General features: G+C 37.1%; 1 protein-coding gene and 1 non-coding gene across 2 annotated transcripts; both read right to left on the bottom strand.

Moving 5' to 3' along the window:
* Positions 1 to 1,243: 1,243 nt before the first annotated feature.
* LOC149896134 (cilia- and flagella-associated protein 91-like) lies at positions 1,244 to 25,770 on the bottom strand. The gene is made up of 24 exons (XM_090118408.1): positions 25,672 to 25,770; positions 24,934 to 25,010; positions 24,467 to 24,530; positions 23,269 to 23,401; positions 20,394 to 20,507; positions 19,773 to 19,873; positions 19,455 to 19,521; positions 18,812 to 18,932; positions 18,308 to 18,476; positions 17,063 to 17,260; positions 14,730 to 14,903; positions 13,454 to 13,638; positions 13,000 to 13,146; positions 10,495 to 10,624; positions 9,564 to 9,655; positions 8,541 to 8,689; positions 7,503 to 7,672; positions 6,588 to 6,707; positions 5,934 to 6,020; positions 3,884 to 4,000; positions 3,258 to 3,380; positions 2,747 to 2,848; positions 2,066 to 2,179; positions 1,244 to 1,326 (listed from the first exon to the last, which is right to left on the bottom strand). The coding sequence occupies exons 1-24, from the start codon at positions 25,745 to 25,747 to the stop codon at positions 1,244 to 1,246; spliced, it is 2,913 nt and encodes a 970-aa protein (XP_089974534.1). The 5' UTR covers positions 25,748 to 25,770.
* On the bottom strand, positions 14,130 to 14,205 carry TRNAS-GGA (transfer RNA serine (anticodon GGA)). Its single transcript has one exon. It is a non-coding gene; the product is annotated as a tRNA-Ser (tRNA).
* Positions 25,771 to 26,163: the final 393 nt, after the last annotated feature.

Consider the following 26,163-nt stretch of genomic DNA (forward strand, 5'->3'; position numbering starts at 1 on the left):
AAACTACGCAACGCGGTTTTTTTAATAGATAGAGTGATTCAAGAGGAAGATTTAGTATTTAGTTTATTAGGTTTTAGACAAAGCAGGCAAAGCCGCGGGCGGAAAGCTAGTTAAAATATATAGAGTAAGAAAAATCTGTTGAAAAAGACAGTATTTGGATCTTCTAAACTGGCGATATAAAATCGACGAAAATTGAAAAAAAAAATGTCCGCCGAGCACACGTATCAGAAGTGAAACATCTTTGGCAAGATTCAGAGATACCAAAATCGTCGCATACGGGCCGGCGCAGACATATGAAGCGCAGCGCAGCGCATTTTTCACTGTCAAACTATTATCGACATTGTCCTCATAAAAATAAAATGTAAAAGAAAGAAAGAAAGAAAGAAAAGATATTTATTTCTAGATATAAATGTCTTTTCTTTCTTTCTTTCTTTCTTTTACAATGCAATAACAACAATTTATTTTGGGTACACGAAAAGTAGCGCGCTGCGCTTTTTTGAATGTTATTTCCACTGAGGACAATGTCGATAATAGTTTGACAATGAAAAGTGTGCTGTGATTTTGGTATCGCTGAATCAAAAAATTTTTGCTTTTTAGTTGCTAATTAATTGCTAAAACAACGATTTTGTTGCTCAAAACGATCGCTGAAAATCAGCAACAGTTCTAGTTTCATTAAGGTGGCGTGTAAAAACCGGTAAAAATAATGACTCGTAGGATAAATGTAGGTGAATTAGTTGCTGCAAAATTATTGTAGATTTTTTTAATAGTGCCAAAATGAAAACTGGCCATTCTAGCATTTTTTTTTCAATTTTAGCCTTTTCTATATCGCCAGTTTTACAGACCTCAATATTATAGATATTTAATATTTTACTTGCGGTCAAAACCAACTTTCAACACTTAATAATTATGATATATGAGACTAGCTGTGCTCCGCGGTTTCACCCGCATATTGCTCCGCTCATGTTGGTCTTAGCGTGATTATATAATAAAGCTTTTCCTTCCTCGATAAATAGGCTATCTAACACTGAAACATTTTTTTCAAATTCACCTAGCAAAATCTAGATGTACTACAGGTAAATGAAACTCCGGAGTAGGATAAAGTACATTATGTATATATTTTTCACAAAAACATAATTTAAACAGAGGAAAATAAGGCATGTACTATGTATTTTTATATGAAAACGAAGTACAGTGAAGTGAATTAAAAATAAGAACAATTATATAAAGCAAAGTTAAAAATATTTTAATTTATCTGGTCATCATCAGGTTCAGTTGTAGGATCAAAAGAAGTGTCCGTGTAAGCGTAATCTTCCGTTGTTGGACTATCTGAAATGAAATAAGAAAAATAATATTGTTATTAAATATGTAATTAAAATACTAATATAAGTAGTTAATAAATAATAGATTTTATGTTTTGTGTTTGTATAAATTTTTGTGTGCTATGAATATTATACCAGTTATCTATCTTAAAAAAAAATCTAAACAAATGCTTTAAAAAAAGAGCTTGTCTGCCGAGCACACGTGTCAGAAGTGAAACTTGTTTGGCAAGATTCAAATATACCAAAATCGTGGCCTTACTTTATGACGTGTTGTTATTGCCATGACACGACCTGAATGAATGAATTTTGCTCTCAACGCGTCTAAAGAAGTTTCACTAAAAAAATATAATTAACTAACTGCACTCCGCGGTTTCACTCGCAATGCTCCGCTCCTTGGTCTTAGCGTGATAATATATATAGCCTATAACATTCGTCGATAAATGGGCTATCTAACACCTAGAGATTTTTTCAAATCGGACCAGTAGTTCCCGAGATTAGCGCGTTCAAACAAACAAACTCTTCAGCTTTATACTAGTGGTCCGCCCCGACTTCGCCCGTGGTACCTACATTTTATTTTATTTTTATTTACTACATGTTTAAACTATCCTATCTCTCAAGTTGGATCGAACTGCACATGGCGTGCGAATTTTATTATAATCGGTTAAGTGGTTTAGGAGTCCATTGAGGACGAACATTGTTACACGAGATTTATATATACATATATTAAGATTAGTGTAGATGTATACCCATAGTCCTAGCGCTTGGTGAAGGTTCAGTGTCACACTTGCAGCGTCGCATTTCTTCCAAAAGACGTAGTTCTGAAGGAAGCAGTTTCGATTTCTCTTCCGATTTTTCGGTATCTAAAAAAGGGAATTCCATTTGTGATTGAGTAAAATTAATTTTTAATTTTTATTAAGGAACAATTTTTTTAAATCTTAATAGATTTAATGGGGTATAATGTTTTAAATCATGAAATATTTATCTAATTCTAGAAGAAATATTAAATTGTGCAAATAATTAAACACAGAAAACTGTAGACATTCATGTTTATGATTATTGTCTATGTCCTACTAATATTATAAATTGCGAAAGTTTGTGTATGTGTGTGTTTATTACTCTTTCACGCAAATTCTACTGAACCGATTGCAATGAAATTTAGCACACATATAGAGGGTGACTTGGATTAACACATAGGCTAGGTTTTATCCCGGAAATCCCGCGGGAACGGGAATTATGCGGGTTTTTCTTCGAAAACGCGGGCGAAGCCGCGGGTGGAAAGCTTGGATTGTATAAAATGGATAATATTCACTCACATTCAGAATCTAAGTACATATATTAATAATTTTAAATGTACTGTAATCAAGAATAAAAGTTCGACAACATAAATTATTATGACAATGACAAAAATTATAATAATAATGACATACCAAATTTAAGCTGTTTCACTTGACCACATTTGCAAGAAGGATCCGCTTTTGCCGCTTCTTCTTCCGCCCTTTGACGTATTTCTGAAGGTAATTCTTTAGGACCTAGAGACAATATTTATTTATTTATTTGTACAAATACATATTATAAATATTTATTATAATTTACATTAAATTGAGTATTTTGCAGAAGAAGAATTTAAGTACCTAACCTTTTTTTGAAAGTGCAAAATAAAAACTCGTGGAACAAACAGAAAATCTTTTTTTTAATATCACAAAAAAAATCTCGTGGAATAGACATTAAAACGGGTTTCTTTAATAAAAAAATGTGTTTTTTTAATCAATAATAAAGCGGAAGAGTTTGTTTGTTTGAACGCGCTAATCTCAGTAACGACTGATCCGATTTGAAAAATTCTATCGGTGTTAGATAGCCCATTTATCGAGGAAGGCTATAGACTAACAGGAGCGGAGAAATGCGGGTAAAACCGCGGGGCACAGCTAGTAATATACTTACAAGTACATTTAGGTTGGAACGGTTCGCTTCTCTGTAGAGCGTCACCAACGAAACGTGTCATCAAATGGCGGTAGTCAGCCATTTTTATTGGCCGAGTGTATTCTCCTGTCGCTATGGCTATCACTGGTAAACAAATACATATAAATCACTACATAGTATAAAACAAAGTCGCTCTCTCTGTCCCTATGTCCCTTTGTATGCTTAAATCTTTAAAACTACGCAACGGATTTTGATGCGGTTTCTTTTTAATAGATAGTATTGGATAGTAGTGATTCAAGAGGAAGGTTTTAGTACATAATTTATTAGGTTTTAGACAAAGCGGGCGAAGCCGCGGGCGGTAAGCTAGTATTAATTAAATGGTTCACTCTTAAATATGCTAGTGTATAATTTATATTAATTTCAAAAGGGATTTTCTCAAATATTCAAAAATAAAAAAAAGACGTGTGGCACTCGGGGACTACCGCGGTAAAGCTATTGCATGCTATGCCTTCAAGCCACACCTCCGCCCGTCCCCGTGGGGAGCGTGAGGTTTTTTCGTTACGGAATTTCTCGATTCGCTCGCTCTCAAGGCTCGCGATAGAAGCTATGCAATAGCTTAAAAAATAAAAAATCGTAAAAAATCTTACTCTCGTCAATAGTTTCTCTAACTTCCACAGTGATATCCGCCCGTTTACGCAAAATGTCTGCCACTTCGCGTTCGACGCTCGTCCGTTCGTATGTTTGTCTCCTTGATCTTATCACCACTGAAAATAGAAAATAATAAACACTAATAATAGACAATAATTTTATTTTTTTACAAATATTATTATACAGTGTGTGTTTTTTATGAAAAATTGTCTGGTAATTAATGGATAACCTTCAAATTCCTTAAAATAGTTGGCGTATGATATTATATTACAAAAAAAATGTGTGCGTGTACTAGTGTACACACGTAAGAAGTGAAACTTCTTTATGACCTTATTTTTTCAAAAAATAATTTACTATACTAGGGCTTCCCAAACTTATTTGTACTGTGACGCCCTTGGGATTTTACTATTTTTCTACGACGCCCCTCAACCCAGCCCCCAAAAATACTAAGCAATTTTAGTAATCAGTCGCCTCATCTAATTGAATGGCAAATAAACCGGAAAGGTTTCCCACAATTTGCTCATTAATATCTTCTGCTATGTCACAGTATTACCATTATTTCCTACAGTAGTGCGACGAATGTACTTGTGCAGAGAAACGGAGGGGAACTGGCGGGGGTCGGGCGACGCGGGCCGCGTAAAGCAAACACGCTTAGTTTGCTTTACCTAGCGCGAAAGGATGACGCAGTCGTATTTTTTGTTTAATAATTTTATTATACATAGGTACTTACATATTCTATTATGGCGCGCACAAACTGTTCGGTTTACGGATGTAAATCTACATTGAAATCCCAGAAGGAAACAATATTTCAGAGAGATTGTATTAATTGTATCTGTTGAATTAAAATCAAAGCTATGTATATGTTGTCCTCATTATTTTCTAATCAGATTGTACATCTCAATGCGAATGCATTACTTAGTTAAATGTTATAATATACAATTAAGAACATCCAAAAATAAAGTGTCCACGTAAATAATATTTAGCAGTGCAATATCTGTAATTATATATTTATGAACAAATAATTACATCAGATTTAATAATCGCAATTATTTTGAATGTACATATGAATAAAGATTTCATCATAATATTAATAATCACAATTGTTTTATTTCCCATTTGTTGCAACCCTAGCGTATTTTCGTGTGGCAGCGTAATTACCTACGCTGGCGGCGGCATCGCGCGACATCAAAGGCGATTCCTTACTGTAGGAAATAATATTGTAATACTGTGGCTATGTCGTGAATACGGCGACTTATCGTATTATTTGAAAGAGGTACATTTTTTATTTCTTTAGCTGCCGATTCTCCAATCATCATGGATTCATATCAACCGCTGCAGGTAAAATCAATTCCTCAGCAATCGTGTGTAGTTTCTTACATTTGGCAACACGGTGAGCTACCATGTAAGAGGCGAGTAAAGCTGTAGTAGGAACTGATGCTCTTGAAAACCGTGGACTGATGTTTCACTTTTCAGTTCTCGCAATTTTCTTACAAAAGTCTCTCGGCTTACCTTGTTAATGACTGTGAGTTGATTCCAAATGCAGTTTTAGTTTTTTAGGAAGCATAGGCTATTTCTTCTATTTTTTTTGAATAATATCCAATGTCAATATTAAAATTCTGCGTGCGTAATTAAACAAAACAAAAGCTTGACTGAACGAAATGAACACGCAGGACCGCATCCCGCGCCGCTCGCTGCCCGGGATGTACCGGGATGTATGAATGACAAAATGTACGTGCCCGGCGCTCACTCGATATGGTTGCGTCGACATGCGACGCCCCTGGGACAATGTGCGACGCACAGTTTGGGAAGCCCTGTACTATACAGAAATACGAGCAACTTTACAGAAATACGAATCACGTGCGGTAGGGATAAGAAAAAGACGGCGCGTAACGGAAAAATGTTACGCGTAACGAAAAAATGTTACACTAAATTTTTTCCAACCCCGATAAAGAAGTTTCACTTCAAAAACTGAAAAAGGTTGTGCATATTTTCGAAGTCTTCAAAATAAATTTTATAAAAATACTACAGTTTATCAATAAAATATCTCACCATCATTGAGTAGATCGTTGAGCCAACATCTTATATCGTGAGACGGCGGGAATCTCTCGTCCCGACTCTTCGTTACAGATGGCCGACCTGTTTACATGAAAATTATTTTTTATAAAATAAATCAGGGGATTTATTTTGTTAAAAATAATTTATAAGTATTAAATATTGCTTCGGACATCTTTTCAGTGTGACTGTGAGTTGGTCGTTGTTGATTATGTTAATGACTATCCTTGCTAATATTATAAATGCGAAAGTTTGTGAGGATGTGTGTGTGTTTGTTACTCTTTGACGCAAATTCTACTGAACCGATTACAATGAAATTTAGCACACATATAGAGGGTAACTTGAATTAACACATATAGGTTTTATCCCGGAAATCCCACGGGAACGGGAACTATGCGGGTTTTTCTTTGAAAACGCGGGCGAAGCCGCGGGCGGAAATCTAGTAAATAATAAATAAATCTGTTAATCGATATGTCATGTCCTTTTGGTGTCTGTAATTTTTTTTTTTGTATTTCTTTATTCTGTTATAATTTGAGTGAAAAATAAAAAGTTATGGTTCAACGCACATTTTTTTCATTTCCTGGATAATTTTTCGCTATGTATTCTGAAAATCCCTACATTTTCCTCCCAAAAACAATACAATCAACTCACTCCTAGTATACTTCCACCGCTTGTCGTCCCTCCCACTTGTAGCTGTGGGTGTATGTTCGTCCGTGCAAACCTCGCAACGGCATGTATCGCCGATCGGTTCACCACAACGTGTGCATGTATCTGTAGTAAATATTATATATCTGAATATTATATTCAGAAACAGAAAAGTCAAATAAACAGAATAAAAACAGATTTTTTTATCGAATAAATTCGTAGAGAAGTTGTTATTAAACAGCAAAAAGCCTCCAAAATAATTAGATTTAGCAAAAATAATTCATAAATAATCTGAAAGATTTGGGCTCATCGAAATGATGCAAAGGAAAAATTCATTCTTTAATTTACGAATATTCCCAATTTCAAAAATTAACACTGAACCAATACCCACAAGATTGTGCATTATTTCTTATAAATACTAATACTATAAAGCTTAAGAGTTTGTTTGTATGCTTGCTAATCTCAGGAACCACGAGTCCGATTTGAAAAATTCTTACAGTGTTAGATAGTCCATTTATTGAGGAAGGCTATAGGCTATATTATATCATCGTGCCAATAGCCCGGTTTACACGCACGCTCTTTCGCGCGCGATTCGGCTTTCACGCGGGAAAGAGCGAGCATTAAAACGATGACAGAGAGAACGAGATTGCGCGTCCACTCCGCACACACTCCAACGCGCCATGCTTTCCTTCAATCAATCGCGCGCGATTATCGTTTACACGCACAATCTTTCCTCTTTCCTCAGCGCGCGTGCTTTTCCGCGTTCAATCCCGCGCACTCAATCACGCGGTAAAGAGTGTGCGTGTAAACCGGGCTAATGAGAGCGGAGCAATGTGGATAAAACTACGAGGCACAGGCAGTTCCATATAAAAACCTATAAATAAAAGATCTACTGCAGGTCTACCATCAGCCCCTACTCACCAGATGTCATCTCCCGCTCGTACAGCATCCCAAACACGCTGCATCTGGCAGCTTCCATTCTGCTCTGCTGTACAGCAGCCAGGTGCAGTCTGGATGAAGATCTGTGCACTTCTGGGAGCAAAAACTGCTGGACCAACTCGGCTACTAGCTCGTTCTGTTCTGCTGTTGACCTGGGTTGGAAAAAATTGGTTGTTTGTAAAGTAGGTTTACGATCGAGATGTTTACGTGATAACGTCTTATTGGTGGCAGCGCTCGAGATGAGACGGGAGATCGGTCCGTCTCTCTCTCGTTATACCTGCGATCGCGCTCGTGAGGTTTTGGTGTGACACAAGTTTCTGAACATGCCACCCGACTAAAACTATTTTAAAAACGTTATCACGTTAAAAAATGTTTTTTTTAGCTATATTTCTTCTGAAGAGTTTGTTTGTTTGAACGCGATAATCTCAGGAACTACTGGTCCGATTTGAAAAAATTTTTCGCTGTTAGATAGCCCATTTATCGAGGAAGGCTATAGGTTATAATATATCATCACGCTAAGACCAACAAGAGCGGAGCAACGCGGGTGAAACCGCGGAGCATAGCTAGTAAGATATATTTATGAATTATAACTGTCCATTAATAGTGTCCGGATCAAAATGTAGTCTTACTGACTTGTCTGTCAAAATTATAATCAGCATTATACCTACACACACTGCGAAAAATTTCGTACAATATTTGTGAGTTAAATTCGGTTTTCAACCAAGAAACACGCGGATTTTCTCAATAGCACCGTTGAAACGCTCCAATTTTAGGGTGCTTTTTTGTAAATAACCAATCATATCGCTTCATTCAGTTTGAAATTGAAGCGTTTAGCGTTTGAAGCGATACTATTGCTTATTTACAAACACATTCCTCGCACACAAACATACAGGCGAAGCTAATACTAGCGTGTTAAACTCTCTATTCGACCGCATTTTTTGTTTTACTACTCCACAACTCTCAACTGGCTGAACCGATTTTGATGATTTCTGCGTGCTAAAATTCCCATTCCACACTCACATGGACCCATGTTCCTTCAAGCTACCCTCGATCCTGTCAGCATCAGCCATCGCTTTGCTGACCGCATCTTCTTCTGCAGCCAATTCCACTCCTTGCTGGAGTATCTCTTGGAGGTATATGTCCACTGTATCCTGGGTAACGCCAAGAATCTAAAGAAAAAAAATGCAATGATATTATAAGTTAAAGGCTTAGCATACATAATATAAACTGACTGAGTTAAAGCCGTTCCGTATTAGACAAATATAGAATACATAGCTTTACGCCCGCGGCTTCGCCCGCGCAGTCAAAGAAAATCCCGCATAGTTCCCGTTCCCGTGGGATTTCCGGGATAAAACTTATCCTATGTCCCGGGGTAAAAAGTAGCCTATGTCCATTCTCGGGTATCAAAATATCTCTATACCAAATTTCATTCAAATTGGTTCAGTAGTTAAGGCGTGATTGAGTAACAGACAGACAGACAGAGTTACTTTCGCATTTATAATATTAGTATGGATACATTCAAATTATAAGCCGAAAAGAGTTAGCAACATGACCGACTAAACTCAGGCCGGTTGCAGAGCTTCCGACCATCAGTGCGTGGAAATTCGCGTGCGTATGGCTATGAACAGTTTTATGAAGGTCTGACCTTTAGATTTTACAACATGACATGTAACATAATTGTTATTCATGACTGAACAGTGAACATTTTTAAAAATGTTCTTAAAAGTTGTAAAGACTAAAAAATTGTAAGTGTTAAAAGAGCGAGTTCGAGATTTTTTTTTAAAACAATGAATGAGTTAGTGGGTAAATTCTACTAATATTATAAACGCGAAAGTTTGTGAAGATGGATGGATGTTTGTTATTCTTTCACGAAAAATCAACTGAACCGATTACAATGAAATTTGGTATAGCTGAAGACCCAGAATAAGACATAGGCTACTTTTTATCCCGGAAATCTCACAGAAACGAGAACTATGCGGGTTAAAATTTGAAAACGCGAGCGAAGCCAAGGCGAAAATTTAGTCCTATATATTTTTAACCTACCTGTTTAAACATTTCATCATGCTCTCTTCTTCTTTGTTCTTCTTTCTGTCTTCTCCCAGCTTCTGCCGCTTCCCGCATCGTTTTCTCTCGTACTGTAAAATAATACAAAAAAAATTGGTTGTCTGTAAAGTCGGTTTACTGACGATAGTTGAACGTGACAACGTCCGATTGTGCTTCTTTGTCGCTCGTTCTGCGCTCTCGCTCGCACTTCAAGCCTTACATGGAACGCCTCAGAGCGAGGTAACGCCGCATGAGTCATGTTGTTTCGTGCGTGCAGCCGGCTCTATCGAATTAAAAGACGTTGTCACGTCAATAATAATTTGAAAATATTTACATGGACAACCCTGGGTATTCCATCATTTAGGAGGAGATTTATTGAAAAAAAAAAAAAAAGAATTATGAAGCGACAATCCTGAAGTATCACTAACATATGTCATTATTTTTTTTAATCTTAATACTATTATAAAGGCGAAAGTTTGTATGGATGTATGGATGTATGGATGTATGGATGTATGGATGTTTGTTACTCTTTCACGTAAAAACTACTGAACCGATTACAATGAAATTTAGCACACATATAGAGGGTAACTTGGATTAACAGATAGGATAGGTTTTATCCCGGAAATCCCACGGGAACGGGAACTATGCGGGTTTTCCTTTGAAAACGCGGGCGAAGCCGCGGGCGGAAATCTAGTTATACATATTATTAATCAGCACAGTGTAATGGGAATATAAAACCGAGTTAAGAGTTTGTCAAATTTCGACCACCAAGTACAATTTCCGGAAAAACCTAATAAAATATATACTAAAATCTTCCTCTTGAATCTATTATAAAAACCTCATCAAAATCAGTTGCAAAGTTTTTAAGATTTAAGCATACATAGAAATACAGAGAAAGCGACTTTGTTTTATACTATGTAGTGATACAAACAAGCAATGAGTATGAACGCGTGATGTCGTCTCTCTTCTTTAAGCCTTCTCAGTTCTTTCTCCAAAAAGTCCAAAGCAGCAGACACGGCACCACCGCATAATTCTTCGACCAATGCTGTAATGGCGTCTTCCTAAAATAATAAATAAATAATTATGTAGTTATAAAAAAATAAATGACACGCTTATGAAATTAAGGTATTATCACCGATCCTTGATAAGTGTACAAAGTTTGAATTAAATCTGTCCGGTAAGGTGGGTAAAACTCAACTCTAAAGGAGTCGGTTACATACAAACAGGTGACGCTAATATAAGCGTGTTAATAATAAATAAATATTTTTTTTTACATCGACGTGCCTAAAAAAATTTCCCTTCAAGATTATACCTCAGTAGTAGTTTTTAACAAATTGACGTAGTTACCATAAATAACCAGACTCAATCGTCTATTCAAAGTTCGCCAAAAAGTTCGAGATGCGACGTATAGAACATTCATTGAAGTTAACACCTTATTTCGTGGCAGAAATGTTCAAAGTCTATTGCATCGCTCATAAGAAAACTCTGCCTAACGCAGAGTTTGGCGAAGGCAGAGTTTTGCTTCAGGGAATTTTGAGTGTGATTGTGAGGTTAGTTGTTTATTGTACGTCGATATTTCAAAATAAAAAATAGCCTCTATTTAGTATCAGTGGCGTGCATTCCATAAAGACATAAAGACACTGCCTACCCTACCATTTATCAAACTCTGATCAATATTTAATATCCATAAATGAAATTCACAACGTCATTATAATTTATTAATTACGCCATGTAGTAATGAAACAAAATATTTCAAATATATTTCAGATCCATCTATCGGTATTTTGGTGGCATTATTATCTAATTTCTATATGTACACAATACACATGCGCTGCACTAGCGCCGCCACAGGACTCAGTACGTCACGGGACGGCAAAGACACAAACTATCCGTGTCTAAGTTTTTATATGTGTGCTCTGCGTGTCTACGCATATTTTATATGTGTGGGTGCCTATAAACACGGCACACTGATGTTTAAAAACAACGCACACCAACATGCAAGGTAGGCAGTGTCTTTTTACGAAGGTATACGAATTAGGTACGAACCGAATTCGGAACCACATCGAAATTCGAAACTGAAGTTGACTATAAAAATAAAAAAAAAATAAAATAAATTAAATAAAAATAAAATAAAATGCGACTATGCGACCAATTTAAGGAGTGTGATAATTTATACATTTTTGTAGCGGTAAAGACCATCCGCAAATAGTATCATTATTCGTTTGTTTTGTTTTGGAATTATTAATTATAAATTTATAACAAACGATATTTAATATTTTACTTTGAGGTTAAATTTGTTTTTTGAGAAAATTAATAATGTTATCTACGATAATTTGCAAGTGAAGTGTTTTGAGAGTACCTAACTAAATAGATTATGTATATCATGAGTGTATTTTGTAAGATAATAAGTAGTGATGCAACGAATACGAATACGAATATTCGTATTCGCCGAATACTAGACATTTACCGAATATTCGTATTCGGCGAATATACGAATATTTAAAAACGAATATTTTTGTACATGAAAAATCGCGCGTTAAAATATGACGTGTGCAGAGACTGCTGATCCACTGGCCTTTTGGCGAGAAGATGTCAATTTTCAAAGTCAGAAAAAACTCGCCCAAAAATATTTTTCACTGAAGCCATGTACAGTCGCTTCGGAAAGACTTTTTTCAACGGCTGGAAACATCCATACTGAAAAAGAAAATCGCCTACAACCAGAAAATCTACGAATTTTATGTTTATTAAATAAAAATTTGCCTATTGTAAATTTTAATTATTAGAAGAGAGAATTTTAATCATTCATTAAATAAATAAGTCTTTTATTACCAAGGCGAGATATTCGTATTCGTATTCGTATTCGCCGAATAGTAGGTTTGATATTCGTATTCGTATTCGTATTCGTAAAAGTAGTATTCGTTGCATCACTAATAATAAGGTATAATTTAACGAAAAATTCTTATTTTTGTTTTATGAATAAACTTTTATCAAACAGAGACTTGTGATAGGAAAAAGGCCGATTTATACCGGAATTTGTAATACACAACGGTAAAGTTAATCAATAATCATTCATTTCATAATATAGAACACTAGTTAGGTATCACTGGAATATGAAATAAACATTGCAGTATTAGTTTTTATGACTTAATATCATTACAATATTTCTGCCTACCCTGTCGAAAAGCTCTGTGCACGCCCCTGTTTAGTATGTACATTGTTATATCCCAAATTTAGTAGTGTGTGCTTAATTTTACTTCACGCAATACCAAATTATAATTGTAATAAAGTATCTTCGTTCATTAATAACAACACAAGTGGCAAAAAATTATCCCCACGTTTAGAATTTTTGGCTTTACGAATCGATTTTATTTTGGCTTTACCAGTTGTTAATGTTAATGATCGAATTTACACATAATATTGTTTTTTGTATGTATACCTTTTGTTCAGCCTCCGTTCTCAAGGCATTATGATCTCTCGCTTTTGTTTCCTCTCTTGCTATACGAGCTCTATCTTCCTTTTGTAACCCGTGTGTTGTTTTTAGTTCTTCCGTCAATTCTGCCGCCCTGGTACGTCCCTCGTACATCTAGGAAAATTATTATTATTATATTTTGAAGTGAAACTTAAAAGTTACTTGCTTGACTAAAGACAATTATTTTTTAAGTGAAACTTCTTTAGGTGCGTTGAGAGTAAAATTTCTAGGTCGCGTAATGGCAATACCGTCACGTCATGGAGTAAGGTGACGATTTTGGCATCTTTGAATCTTGCCAATGAAGTTTCACTTTTGACACGTGTGCTCGGCACACACGCTTTTTTATATTTGTTTTGCGTCTATTAAAGTCAGTTAAGAGGCTACAATGACAAGCTCCAAAACTTACAACTCCAAAACTCACCAAATTCTGCACAGCTCTTCCCCTCACGATCCTCTGCAGCGTCAGGGCGGCTTGGTGGGCTTGTTCCTCATCATCAGGCACAGCTTCCACTTCTGGTGTTGGGGGTCGAGGGGTTTGTACTAAGCGACGGGGTTTGAGCACTTTTAGGGGCCCTGCGCTGTGACCTTGTGCACCTAGACGGGCCTCTGGAATAGATTTTCTATAATTTTTGATAGATTCTCTATAACAAAGAATGTCGATGTTTTAGTATGGATGAATAATCTATACTAATATTATTAAGCTGAAGAGTTTGTTTGTTTGTTTGAACGGTAATCTCAGGAACTACTGGTCTCGATTTGAAAATTTTTGCGGTTATAGATAGCCCATTTATCGAGGAAGGCTATAGGCTATATGTCATCACGCTAAGACCAACAGGAGCTGAGCAATGCGGGTAAAACCGCGGGGCACAGAAGCTAGTAATAAATGTTTGTGAATTAAGAGGCTGTGTGGACTTCGAACTTCAAATCCGAAAAAAATAATTGTTCGTAACAACACGGGTAAGACGAGCGAAATGCTGGACCAGGTTCAAGGAAATTAATTGAATTTTTGATACAAAGATTAATTGAATTTATATTTTTGGTTTTATGGCATTCAAATGCTTTATAAATATAAATTTATAAAGAATAGAAAAAAATCGATCACGAGGCGGGACTCGAACCCGCATCCTTCGCGCCATTCCGGGGCGGATGCCTTACCAACTCAGCCACTCGTGACCCGCCAGAGCAATCGAATTTATTCTATTCTTTCAGTTTTATGTGTCTGAAGGGACACACCGCGCGCCATCTATTGAGATGATTAACAACCATTTCAACCAATATGAAGCACTTTTCAGTGAATACAATATTGTAACGATGGAACACGACCTTTTTTGTTGAATTTATATTTTTGGTTTTATGGCATTCAAATGCTTTATAAATATAAATTTATAAAGAATAGAAAAAAACTTTTCCCATGCATGCACGCGCGGTGTGTCCCTTCAGACACATAAAACTGAAAGAATAGAATAAATTCGATTGCTCTGGCGGGTCACGAGAAGAGAGACGAATGGCGCGAAGGATGCGGGTTCGAGTCCCGCCTCGTGATCGAATTTTTTCTATTCTTTATAAATTTATACAAAGATTAATTATCAAACAAATACAGTTTCGCATATACAATTTTAGACAATATTAGAGGTATATGTTTAAGGATAGATTTTATCCTGAAAATTTACATAGTCTAGTACATCAAAAGTACTAACTCTTCAAATCACTATGCAGATTCTCTAGAAACTGTTCGCTCCACTTGGTCTCTCGCTCGCACAGCTGTGTGACGTCACGCGGCAGGTGATGGCCTGAACAGCTTTTGGTGAGATTCTGCCCGCATTGGTCAAGCCATGGGGGCGGTTCCGATATTATCTTGTGATCTTCGAGGGCTGTGAATAAATAACATGTTATAAATCGCATTCCTAACTTATAAATGCGAAAGTAACGCTGGGTTACTTTCGCATTAGTAAATTCTTCAGGCCTCAACCACTGAACCGATTTGAATGAAATTTGGTACTTGAGAAAGGATATAGGTTTTATTACGAAAATATCACGGGAATGGGAACTATGCGGGTTTTTCTTTACTACGCGGGCCAAGCCGCGTGCGGAAAGCTAGTCACTTATAAAAAGGTAGTCAAGAACGTTCGAGTCATGTAATTGAAATCAGCACCTTATTTCGTGGCAGTAATGTTCAAAGTCTTTTCTATCGGTCATTATAAAACTCTGCCTAATATGTACGTAAGCAGAGTTATGTTTCGGACTATGTATAAGCGTGATTGTGAGTCTAGTTTTGTTGCATATTTTTCAAAAAATAATAATTTACTATATGCAACTTTACAGAAATGCGTCAATCACGCGTGGTAGGGATAAAAACAAGATGGCGCGTAACGAAAAAATGCCACGCGTAACGAAAAAATGTTACACTAAATTTTTTTCCAACCCCGATAAAGAAGTTTGTTAGTTGTCAAGTTGCATAATATATAAAAAATATTTTTTGAAAAATAAGGTCATAAAGAAGTTTCACTTCTTACGTGTGTACACGCACACATTTTTTTATTTATTTATTAATTATACTCACCCAGTAACGAGGGGTCGTACACAATCTCCGCGTGCCTCCTGCTCGCCTGGTAGCCGTGCCTCGCTCTCGGCGCGTGTGTGTCAGCTGTGCGGTCACGCTACTCACCCAGTAACGAGGGGTCGTACACAATCTCCGCGTGCCTCCTGCTCGCCTGGTAGCCGTGCCTCGCTCTCGGCGCGTGTGTGTCAGCTGTGCGGTCACGCTACTCACCCAGTAACGAGGGGTCGTACACAATCTCCGCGTGCCTCCTGCTCGCCTGGTAGCCGTGCCTCGCTCTCGGCGCGTGTGTGTCAGCTGTGCGGTCACGCTACTCACCCAGTAACGAGGGGTCGTACACAATCTCCGCGTGCCTCCTGCTCGCCTGGTAGCCGTGCCTCGCTCTCGGCGCGTGTGTGTCAGCTGTGCGGTCACGCTACTCACCCAGTAACGAGGGGTCGTACACAATCTCCGCGTGCCTCCTGCTCGCCTGGTAGCCGTGCCTCGCTCTCGGCGCGTGTGTGTCAGCTGTGCGGTCACGCTACTCACCCAGTAACGAGGGGTCGTACACAATCTCCGCGTGCCTCCTGCTCGCCTGGTAGCCGTGCCTCGCTCTCGGCGCGTGTGTGTCAGCTGTGCGGTCACGCTACTCACCCAGTAACGAGGGGTCGTACACAATCTCCGCGTGCCTCCTGCTCGCCTGGTAGCCGTGCCTCGCTCTCGGCGCGTGTGTGTCAGCTGTGCGGTCACGCTACTCACCCAGTAACGAGGGGTCGTACACAATCTCCGCGTGCCTCCTGCTCGCCTGGTAGCCGTGCCTCGCTCTCGGCGCGTGTGTGTCAGCTGTGCGGTCACGCTACTCACCCAGTAACGAGGGGTCGTACACAATCTCCGCGTGCCTCCTGCTCGCCTGGTAGCCGTGCCTCGCTCTCGGCGCGTGTGTGTCAGCTGTGCGGTCACGCTACTCACCCAGTAACGAGGGGTCGTACACAATCTCCGCGTGCCTCCTGCTCGCCTGGTAGCCGTGCCTCGCTCTCGGCGCGTGTGTGTCAGCTGTGCGGTCACGCTACTCACCCAGTAACGAGGGGTCGTACACAATCTCCGCGTGCCTCCTGCTCGCCTGGTAGCCGTGCCTCGCTCTCGGCGCGTGTGTGTCAGCTGTGCGGTCACGCTACTCACCCAGTAACGAGGGGTCGTACACAATCTCCGCGTGCCTCCTGCTCGCCTGGTAGCCGTGCCTCGCTCTCGGCGCGTGTGTGTCAGCTGTGCGGTCACGCTACTCACCCAGTAACGAGGGGTCGTACACAATCTCCGCGTGCCTCCTGCTCGCCTGGTAGCCGTGCCTCGCTCTCGGCGCGTGTGTGTCAGCTGTGCGGTCACGCTACTCACCCAGTAACGAGGGGTCGTACACAATCTCCGCGTGCCTCCTGCTCGCCTGGTAGCCGTGCCTCGCTCTCGGCGCGTGTGTGTCAGCTGTGCGGTCACGCTACTCACCCAGTAACGAGGGGTCGTACACAATCTCCGCGTGCCTCCTGCTCGCCTGGTAGCCGTGCCTCGCTCTCGGCGCGTGTGTGTCAGCTGTGCGGTCAGCAGCCGCAGTTGTTACACTACCACAGCCTCTTGAAGCTCGCTGTGCTTCTACAAGGCCGGTACGACCGCCCACCGCGTGGAGGGCGGTTAGCTTACGTAGTTCTGCAGAAATATATTCGCTTTTTTTTCTCGTCTGATAATTTATCCTACTAATATAATAAACTAGCTGTGCCGCGCGGTTTCACCCGCGTGGCTCCGCTCCTGTTGGTCTTAGCGTGATAATATATAGCTTATATCACTCGTGGATAATGTAGCTTTCGAATGGTGAAAGAATTTTTAAAAACGGTCCAGTAGTTTATGAGCCTATTCATTACAATCAAACAAACAAAGTTTTCCTCTTTATAATATTATTATAGTGAAGATTATCTTAATTGTTGTTGAGGATGGATGTTTGTTATTACTATATAGTGAACTGATTACAATGAAAGGTAGCTGAAGACCCAGAATAAGAAATAGGCTACTTTTTATCCCGGAAATTCCACAGGAACGGGAATTATGCGTGTTTTTCTTTAAAAACGCGGGCAAAGCGATGGGTGGAAATTTAGTAAGTAATAATCTATCTGGTATTTTATCGTATTTCCGAACAAAATGCATGGGAAAAGTTTTTGACAATTTCTACCATATCTAGTACTCAAACCTTAAATGGTCTTTTTCCCACATTAATAGGATCGATAACGACCAAAAAAAAAATGGCCTCTGCTGACTGTATTTTTTTCCAAAATCTGTGAATACAGTTCAGAATATCTAAAGTTATGGATGTCTGAGGAACATTTTCCTGTAGCTGTAATAGTCAAGGTCTTGATCTTAAGACGGGCCAGCCGTCTTAAAAATCCACCCTGTATACGAGTTCAAGTAGTATCTTACTTTGTTAAACTCAAACTCAAAACTCAAACATTTATTTATTCAATTAGACTTCTTCTTTACGCACTTTTCAATCGTCATAACGTAATTTTTAACATTTACCACCGATTTGGAAAGCAGTATGAAGAAGAACCGGCAAGAAACTCCATAGTTGCTCTTACCTTTTACCAATGGAGTTATGGTATATTTAAAAAATATGTAATGACGATTCGAAAGTGCTTCTAAAAAAATCTAATTGAATAAATGTTTGAGTTTTTACGATATACGATATCCATTTACAAAACTTACCCCTATCCCTAGTCCGTCGTATATGCTCAATCTTCCTCTCCATGTCCATTTTCTTACAAGCCCATAACTTGGCCAGTTTTTTGCCGACACGAGTCGTTTGCTTTTGTCGCTTCTCACTTTGCAACTTGTGCAAGAGAGATAGACGAATGTCTTGGAGTTCGTCTATCTCCTGAAAAAAGTTAAATTGAATTAAAACTACAACTTCAAAATGAAGATATCAAGATGATTAAAAATAATAATGATAAAATAGGAGCAACTGGTTGTTCAAATAAAAAAAGAATCATTATAATCAGTTCACCCAATCGAAAGTTCTGAGGTAACAACCAAAAAAAATACAGTTGAATTGTGAATATTTCCCTTTTTTTAAAGTCGGTTGAAAAGAGTCAATATATCCTTAAACGATCGACAAAGTACTGCAAAATAATTTAATTAAAACTTAAACATTTTACATTCTGATTTACAATAAATTCTAATATAAACCAGCCAATTTAAAAGAGCTCTTACCGCCTCTCTGAATATCCAGTCTTTCGTCTCAATATCAGTGATAATGGCGTCTTGCTTCTTCATCCATCGCGGAAATTGTCCCTTTTCGACTAATTCCGTCCATTTTCTCGCGTGACGCATCCTGAAAATAATTAATTTTTGGGGCGTACCATAAAAAAATATGGAAAAAAGTACACAATGACAATATAAAATTCCTTTAATGAGAATTGTATGACAATTGACAATGTATTTTTTTTTTCAAGAAATAATTACTTTTTAACAAAAACTAAATCCCATTAAAATAGTCATAACTGGACAAATTTTAATGCAACTAACCGGGAGGCACTAGCTTTCAAATAAAAAAAGAATCATCAAAATCGGTTTACCTGGACGAAATTTATGAGGTAACACTAACAAAGCCGAAAAAAATAAATAAAGTCGAATTGAGAACCTTCTCCTTTTTTGAAGTCAGTAAAATTATTACCACAACGCTTCGTATCAAATAGTATATCGTATACAAGAATTTCGCGTCGTGGATCTTTACTGTGACCATGACGCGTTGTGAGCTAATTTCCAACCGACTTAAAAAAATAGAACCCAGGTTTTATGTGTTTAATGAGCCATTTCTGATTTTGAGCGTAATATGTATAATATATATACGAACTTGTTAATAATCTCCGTTGTGTGGAAGTCAGCTGGAAGATCACCTGTCCTATATGGGCATCCGGGACCTGGACAAATGATTGTTAATATTACCTTCATCTTTATTCTATAAGGGGCCCTCTTCACAATGGGCAGCGTTGGATGAGTAGAGGCAATCATGATAGTCAGGCCTAAATGTTTAAGATCGGCCATCATTGTATTCAAAATCGCCGTAATGGGGGCAAACATGGACGATCATTTGTTGGGCCAACGCTGCCAATTGTGAAGAGGGCCCATAAGAATACAGAATGTATTTTATTATTCAACGTCATGGTCTAACCCCACTGTAAGTTATCCAAGTATAGTACTTCAGGCTTCTGTTCGCAGGTGTCTGCTTGTTTTCCGTCTGGTTGCCACGGGGTTGTCTGCGCTGAAGATTCTCTGGAAAAAAGAAAAAAAAAATTAAAAAGGCATAGCTATTATGTATATCTTTTTTTAAAGTATAGTAGTGCCTAAAAACTAAAAAACAGTCCATCGCTGCGTCTGTCTGTCTGTTTAAAAAAAACTACTGCCCCTAATATCGTTCAGTTTTCACTTTAAAACAACTTTGAAACTGCGGGTGTAGCCACGGGATCAAGATAGTTCATAAGAAATATAAATTGTTAACTACATATTAGCATTTATCTAATCAAGAGAGATGTTTTCAACTTTAAAAAAATAATTGTGTTAAATTTTATTGAATTCAATACTCGATAATGCAGATGAAATAAGAAAAAATACGTGTGTCACTCGAGGACTGCCGCGGTAAAGCTATTGCATAGCATCGCATCGCTGTGCCGGTTGGAGTGGGGGGTGTTAGGTTTTTTTGTTACGGAATTTTTACATTCGGTCGCCGCGCTCAAAGACAATAAAAGCTATGCAATAGCTTAATAAAATAAATGGTTATAATTTATATACTTACCTGTACAAACTCTGAGTGCCTCTATTCCTGGGTTTGGTTGGAACAGGTCCATAATTTGGTGTGGGCGGGTGGAAATCTGGAGTCGCGCTTGGCACTGGCAATAATTTCTTTGGGCTAAAATAGAGAAGAGGAGGAGACTTTTAAATTATTTATATTTAGGGCCGATTTTTCAATCCTTGGTTAAAGGAGATTGCCCAAGTTACTATGGCACTTGGTATCGCAATCAAACTTTTTGTGTCAAGATGAAATATAGCTCAATTTAAAGCTTGATGTTAGTACTTTAGACTAGAGTAGATAATTTTTGAAACAAAAAAAAAATCGCAGTCGGATGAAACCCATTAGAAAAGGAGGGGAATATGATGAAAATTAAAGGAAAAATAAATTACGGTCAATCCGAGTTCGGGAAAAGGGAGGGGGGAGCTTTTAAGAGAAAAAAATGGTTTCTCTTGATTTCCGACAAAACTACAAGTCCTACGGAAAAAAGTTCAATGGCAAAGTTGTAGATAATAAATAGATCTACAACTTTTGTATTGACAATTTTTTCACATAACCTCAAAATTTAGGTGAAAAATTCGAAAAACCAAGTTTTTGGTTTTTTATTTTTATCTACTTCAAAATTTATGTTTTTTCTACGAAATTTGGTGGAAACTTGCTTTATTATGTCCCAAATACACTGTAATTTATTTGACTGAAAATATTTATTTTTTCGCCTTATTTTGAATTAATACCAAAAAAACAACCTAATTTTCAATCGAAAAGTCACCCGTCAAAATATCAGCTTTTTTCAAAAACTTGGGGAGCCTTTTATTCATTGAAATCTCTACTTTCATATGGTGTAAAAAAAAATAAACATCACCATAGTAAACGTTCTCAGAAAATGCATACAAACAGTGTGAAAATGAGCTTTTACTAAATCAGGCACACTTCTCAAACTACCTGAAATGTTTTTATCGACATCATTTTGCTTTTGAATATGCTGTAAAATATTATACTTAGAACAGATAATTTTTTTTCTTTTGAAATATTACCGAAAAGCCGATACAAGAGAAGATATAGAGTTCGAGAAGTGTGCCTGATTTAGTAAAAGCTAATTATGACACTGTTTGTAAGCATTTCCTGAGAACATTTACTATGGTAAGGTTTGTTTTTTTTACACCATATAAAAGTAGAGATTTTGATGAATAAAAGGCTCCCAAAGTTTTTGAAAAAAGCTGATATTTTGACGGGTGACTTTTCGATTGAAAATTAGGTTGTTTTTTTGGTATTAATTCAAAATAAGGCGAAAAAATAAATATTTTCAGTCAAATAAATTACAGTGTATTTGGGACATAATAAAGCAAGTTTCCACCAAATTTCGTAGAAAAAACATAAATTTTGAAGTAGATAAATATAAAAAACCAAAAACTTGGTTTTTTGAATTTTTCACCTAAATTTTGAGGTTATGTGAAAAAATTGTCAATACAAAAGTTGTAGATCTTTTTATTATCTACAACTTTGCCATTGAACTTTTTTCCGTAGGACTTGTAGTTTTGTCGGAAATCAAGAGAAACCATTTTTTTCTCTTAAAAGCTCCCCCCTCCCTTTTCCCGAACTCGGATTGACCGTAATTTATTTTTCCTTTAATTTTCATCATATTCCCCTCCTTTTCTAATGGGTTTCATCCGACTGCGATTTTTTTGCACTTTTTATTATTTTTAAAGGGATCTACCCCAGTGTACTTTTATAAACGATTAAAGTTTTTATGTAAATAAGCCGCAGTTCGCGACAATAAAAATAAAACAAAAGTGTTATTCAACACTTTAAAAAATACTTTATCGAGTTTAAACTAACGATGAACATTAAGTTTTACATTTTTTACATAGGTAATATTTTAATTTACAAGACAAATGTGAAAACTTGAAAAGTAAATCGTAATAAACATTATTTCAAAATAAATAACGTCGAACAATGCGTCGAACACAATGACAGATGACGCAGGACGCTTGCAAGAGAGATAGATATATGTGTCAAAACAAAAACTTTTACTTTTATTTCTATTTATTCGGTATAATTACGACTTAATAGTGATAAATATGATCATTATAAATACAAATAGGAATTAACAATATCACAAATATGTGACACAACTAGTATTTTACCGATTCCATACGTGGTCATACATGTTTCAAAACACAAACTTTTACTATTATTTCAATTTATCCGGTATAATTAAAACTTAATAGTGATACATATGATCATTATAAATACAAATAGGAATTAACAATATCACGAATACATGGCACAACTAAAATTTTACCGATACCACCCGTGGTCATTCTCCTTTATTCGTCGAATAATGTATAAAACTACCATTTTAAAAAGGTATTATAATTGCCCGTATTTGACAGTTTACGTGACATTTTAATATTATCGTGTAATACTTTACTGGACGGATAACTTTTATCCAAGCATTGAAAATCGGCCCTTAGTAGAGTTATAAATTTATACACAAGAAAATAATGCTTTTGTTTTACTCAAAGATCGAAAACGCTCATTGAACGAAAAATATAGCATTGTAGTAATAAAAGATTTATAACGCGAAATAGATAATGAAGGTGAACTCTCTGGCAAGGTTTTTATTTTAAAATATTATGTAAAATGTTACATTGTTAGGATTTTAAAGGAGCAACTATTGAGTTTATTGCCGAGAAGAAACTGCTTTCCGAACCGGTGGTAGTTAAATTATTATTATTTTTTAATTATGACAATTCAAAAGCGCTTCTAAACGAAGTCAAGTGTATGTGAGTGAATAACTGTATAAATGTTTCAGTTTCAAACGCTATCAACGGGTTAACCGTTAAACCAAGGAGTAAATTAATAACAAATTTAAACTCACGTAGCACAAAACTTGAAGCGATCTTTCCCCGCCAGTTCGGGCGCGGGCACGTGTCTCGATTCCCGTACGCGCCGTACGTACGCGCCGTACGAGCGGTCCACGTGGTGGGGGAGACGACAGTTTGGGTGGTACACTGAGTATTGGGAGATTACACTTTTATAGTAAAAAAGCAATCTAATCTAATATATATATATGTATATATATACACACTAGCGGTCCGCCCCGGCTTCGCCCGTGGTACATGTTTACGTTTTCTCTACATAAGAACCATCCTCGTACTTCAAGGAATATAATAAAAAAAGAATTATCGAAATCGGTTCAGCCGTTCTCGAGTTATGCGCTTACCAACACATTTTGCGATTCATTTTTATATATAAAGATTAGATATGTATGGATATATGGATGTTTGTTACTCTTTCACGTAAAAACTACTGAACCGATTACAATGAAATTTAGCACACATATAGAGGGTAACTTGGATTAACACATAGGAAAGTTTTTATCCCGGAAATCCCACAGGAACGGGAAATATGCGGGTTTTCCTTTGCAAACGCCGGCGAAGCCGCGGGCGGATATCTAGTGATATTATAAGTAACAAAAGGTGTAGCCACTATAGATACTAACACAACAGGTTACAATACAGGTTACTAACACAAAATTTGTTTATCATAAGATGCGCAAAAGAAATTTCTTTGCCTTTGACTTTAGGATGTTAAAATATGGATTTATACAAATTTTTTGCCGGTTATCTTTAACTAGTTGCGCTCTGCTTTTTCACCCGCTTCGCTTCTAATGGTCTTAGCGGTATGATATAATATACACTTCCTCGATAAATAGGCTATCCAACGCCATCGGACCAGTAGTTCTTGAGATTAGCGCGTTCATACAAACAAACAAACTCTTTAGCTTAATAATATTAAGCTTTATAATATTAGTGTATATTCCAAGCCCCAAGGTGAAAGATGTAGTTAATTATACACCGATATATTATGTCGTAGAAACCATAAACAATAATGATTGAAATATGACATCTATCAACCCTCACTGATTGTAGGTATTTTAATTTACAATATACATAAGGAAATCACTTAGATATATTTTGTATCTGCTTTTAGGAGAACAATTTGCAATATATACCTATTATTTATTATATTCTCGTACTGTTAAATATTATTATCGCAATATAGTAGGTACTAACCAACTTGCATTCTTGGGAATTTTCGCAGTTCCGAAAACATTGTCTTGTAGACTGGTTGAATAACCTGCAAACAGAAATAAGCATAAAAACATAAACATTAAGGTTTATTTTGCTGGAGCAGAAAAATTTAAACGACAAAAACAATACGCAACAGATTTAGATGCCTTTTTTTCAATAGAATATAGAGTGGTTCTCCAGAAAGGTTTTAAATCTATACTAATATTATAAAGCTGAAGAGTTTGTTTGTTTGAACGCGCTAATCTCGGGAACTACTGGTCCGATTTAAAACAATATTTTGGTGTTAGATAGCTCATTTATCGAGGAAGGTTATAGGCTATATATCATCACGATACGACCAACAGGAATGGAGCCACGGGGGTGAAACCGCGAGGAGCAGCTAGTATAGTATATAATTTGTTAAGTTTTAGACTAAGGGGGCGAAAAGCTACATTACAATAAATACTGACCACTTGCGCAGACGCCATGGCTGCTTTGAAGGCTGTTCTAGCATAGTCTCTAGCCCCAGACACGATATACGCTGAATCTATTAGAAAAAAATAATTAATTTTTACTGCTAATATTTAACATGCAAAAGGAACTCAATTTATTTGTTTGTTACTCTCACGTCTTCGCTAATGAACCAATCATTCCAAAAGTGATAATGCGCATAGAAATCTTCATCACAGTTCGGTAACTGTCATATTCCCGGAGCGTCCGAACTCCGAAGACTATATCTATATAGAGTGGTTAAATGCATTTTCGTCATGTACGTACTGCCGCTCCAATCGCTTCAGAGAGGGGCCACTGAAAATCAGCGTTGCAACTATATTGCAGCTTATGCTGAGTGGCTACCTGACTTGGCTCCACTTTTCGGCTTCATTTTATTTTATTTTACTATTATACTTGTATTGTTTTGTTTCATGTTGTGTTGTTTTAATTTTAATTAAGTATTGTATTCTGTGTCAATTGAGTTTGTTATTATTGTGGAGTCAAATAAATGATCTTTCTTTCTTTCTTTCTTTCATGCATACTTAATTTAGTAAAATTTGTTTAGTCAAATGAAATACATTTTGCAAATACGACAATTAGCGAAGATTTGCATGAGCATTATTAATTTTGGAGTACCTACTTTGAATAATTAATTACTATACCTTGAGGTGGACACAATATAAAGAGGGTAAAAACATAAATAATTTAAAACTTACCATATAGATAGTCATGTACTCGCATCGGAGCTACATTGTACCGTCTCGGTTGTTCGTATATCGTCTCGCCACTCATTTTTAAAGATTTGTAGTGATCTCATAAACATAATCTGATCGACATTCCTCATACATTCCTTCACGATTATTGAATAAACAATCTCGTTGCTAAGCAACGGCTTAAACAATGGCCACAGACAATGTATGAAATAGTTGATATAAAATAAAAAATGAATTATTAAAAAAAACAATGCTCTAAGAGCTATTACGCACTGTCGACCAGTCGCCGGCGACTGGACTTACTCCTGGACGACTGACGACTGTGCGCAAGCCCCTATTTAAACTCTAGTAAGTCACAGTCACCGGCGACTGGTCGACAGTGCGTAATAGCTCGAATAGACTACTTACGTCAATAAAATAAAATCCACTTAAAATATTATTGTTTGTTAAATATTTATATGGTAGTGTTGGTAGTGACTGAAAGACAACTGCGTT

Source organism: Colias eurytheme, chromosome 29 (genome assembly GCF_061535395.1).
Source record: "Colias eurytheme isolate Ceu_HAF_F1 chromosome 29, ilColEury1 Martin Lab GWU primary, whole genome shotgun sequence".
NCBI lineage: Eukaryota > Metazoa > Arthropoda > Insecta > Lepidoptera > Pieridae > Colias > Colias eurytheme.

Excerpts from the sequence above, each read along its gene's own strand:
- LOC149896134 (XM_090118408.1), bottom strand. The coding sequence starts at position 25,747 with ATGAGTGGCGAGACGATATACGAACAACCGAGACGGTACAATGTAGCT. Across the intron at positions 19,522-19,772 it reads CTTGGATAACTTACAGTGGG|GTCCCGGATGCCCATATAGG; the intron begins GTTAGACCATGA and ends TCATTTGTCCAG. Across the intron at positions 2,180-2,746 it reads AGTGAAACAGCTTAAATTTG|ATACCGAAAAATCGGAAGAG; the intron begins GTATGTCATTAT and ends TCCCTTTTTTAG.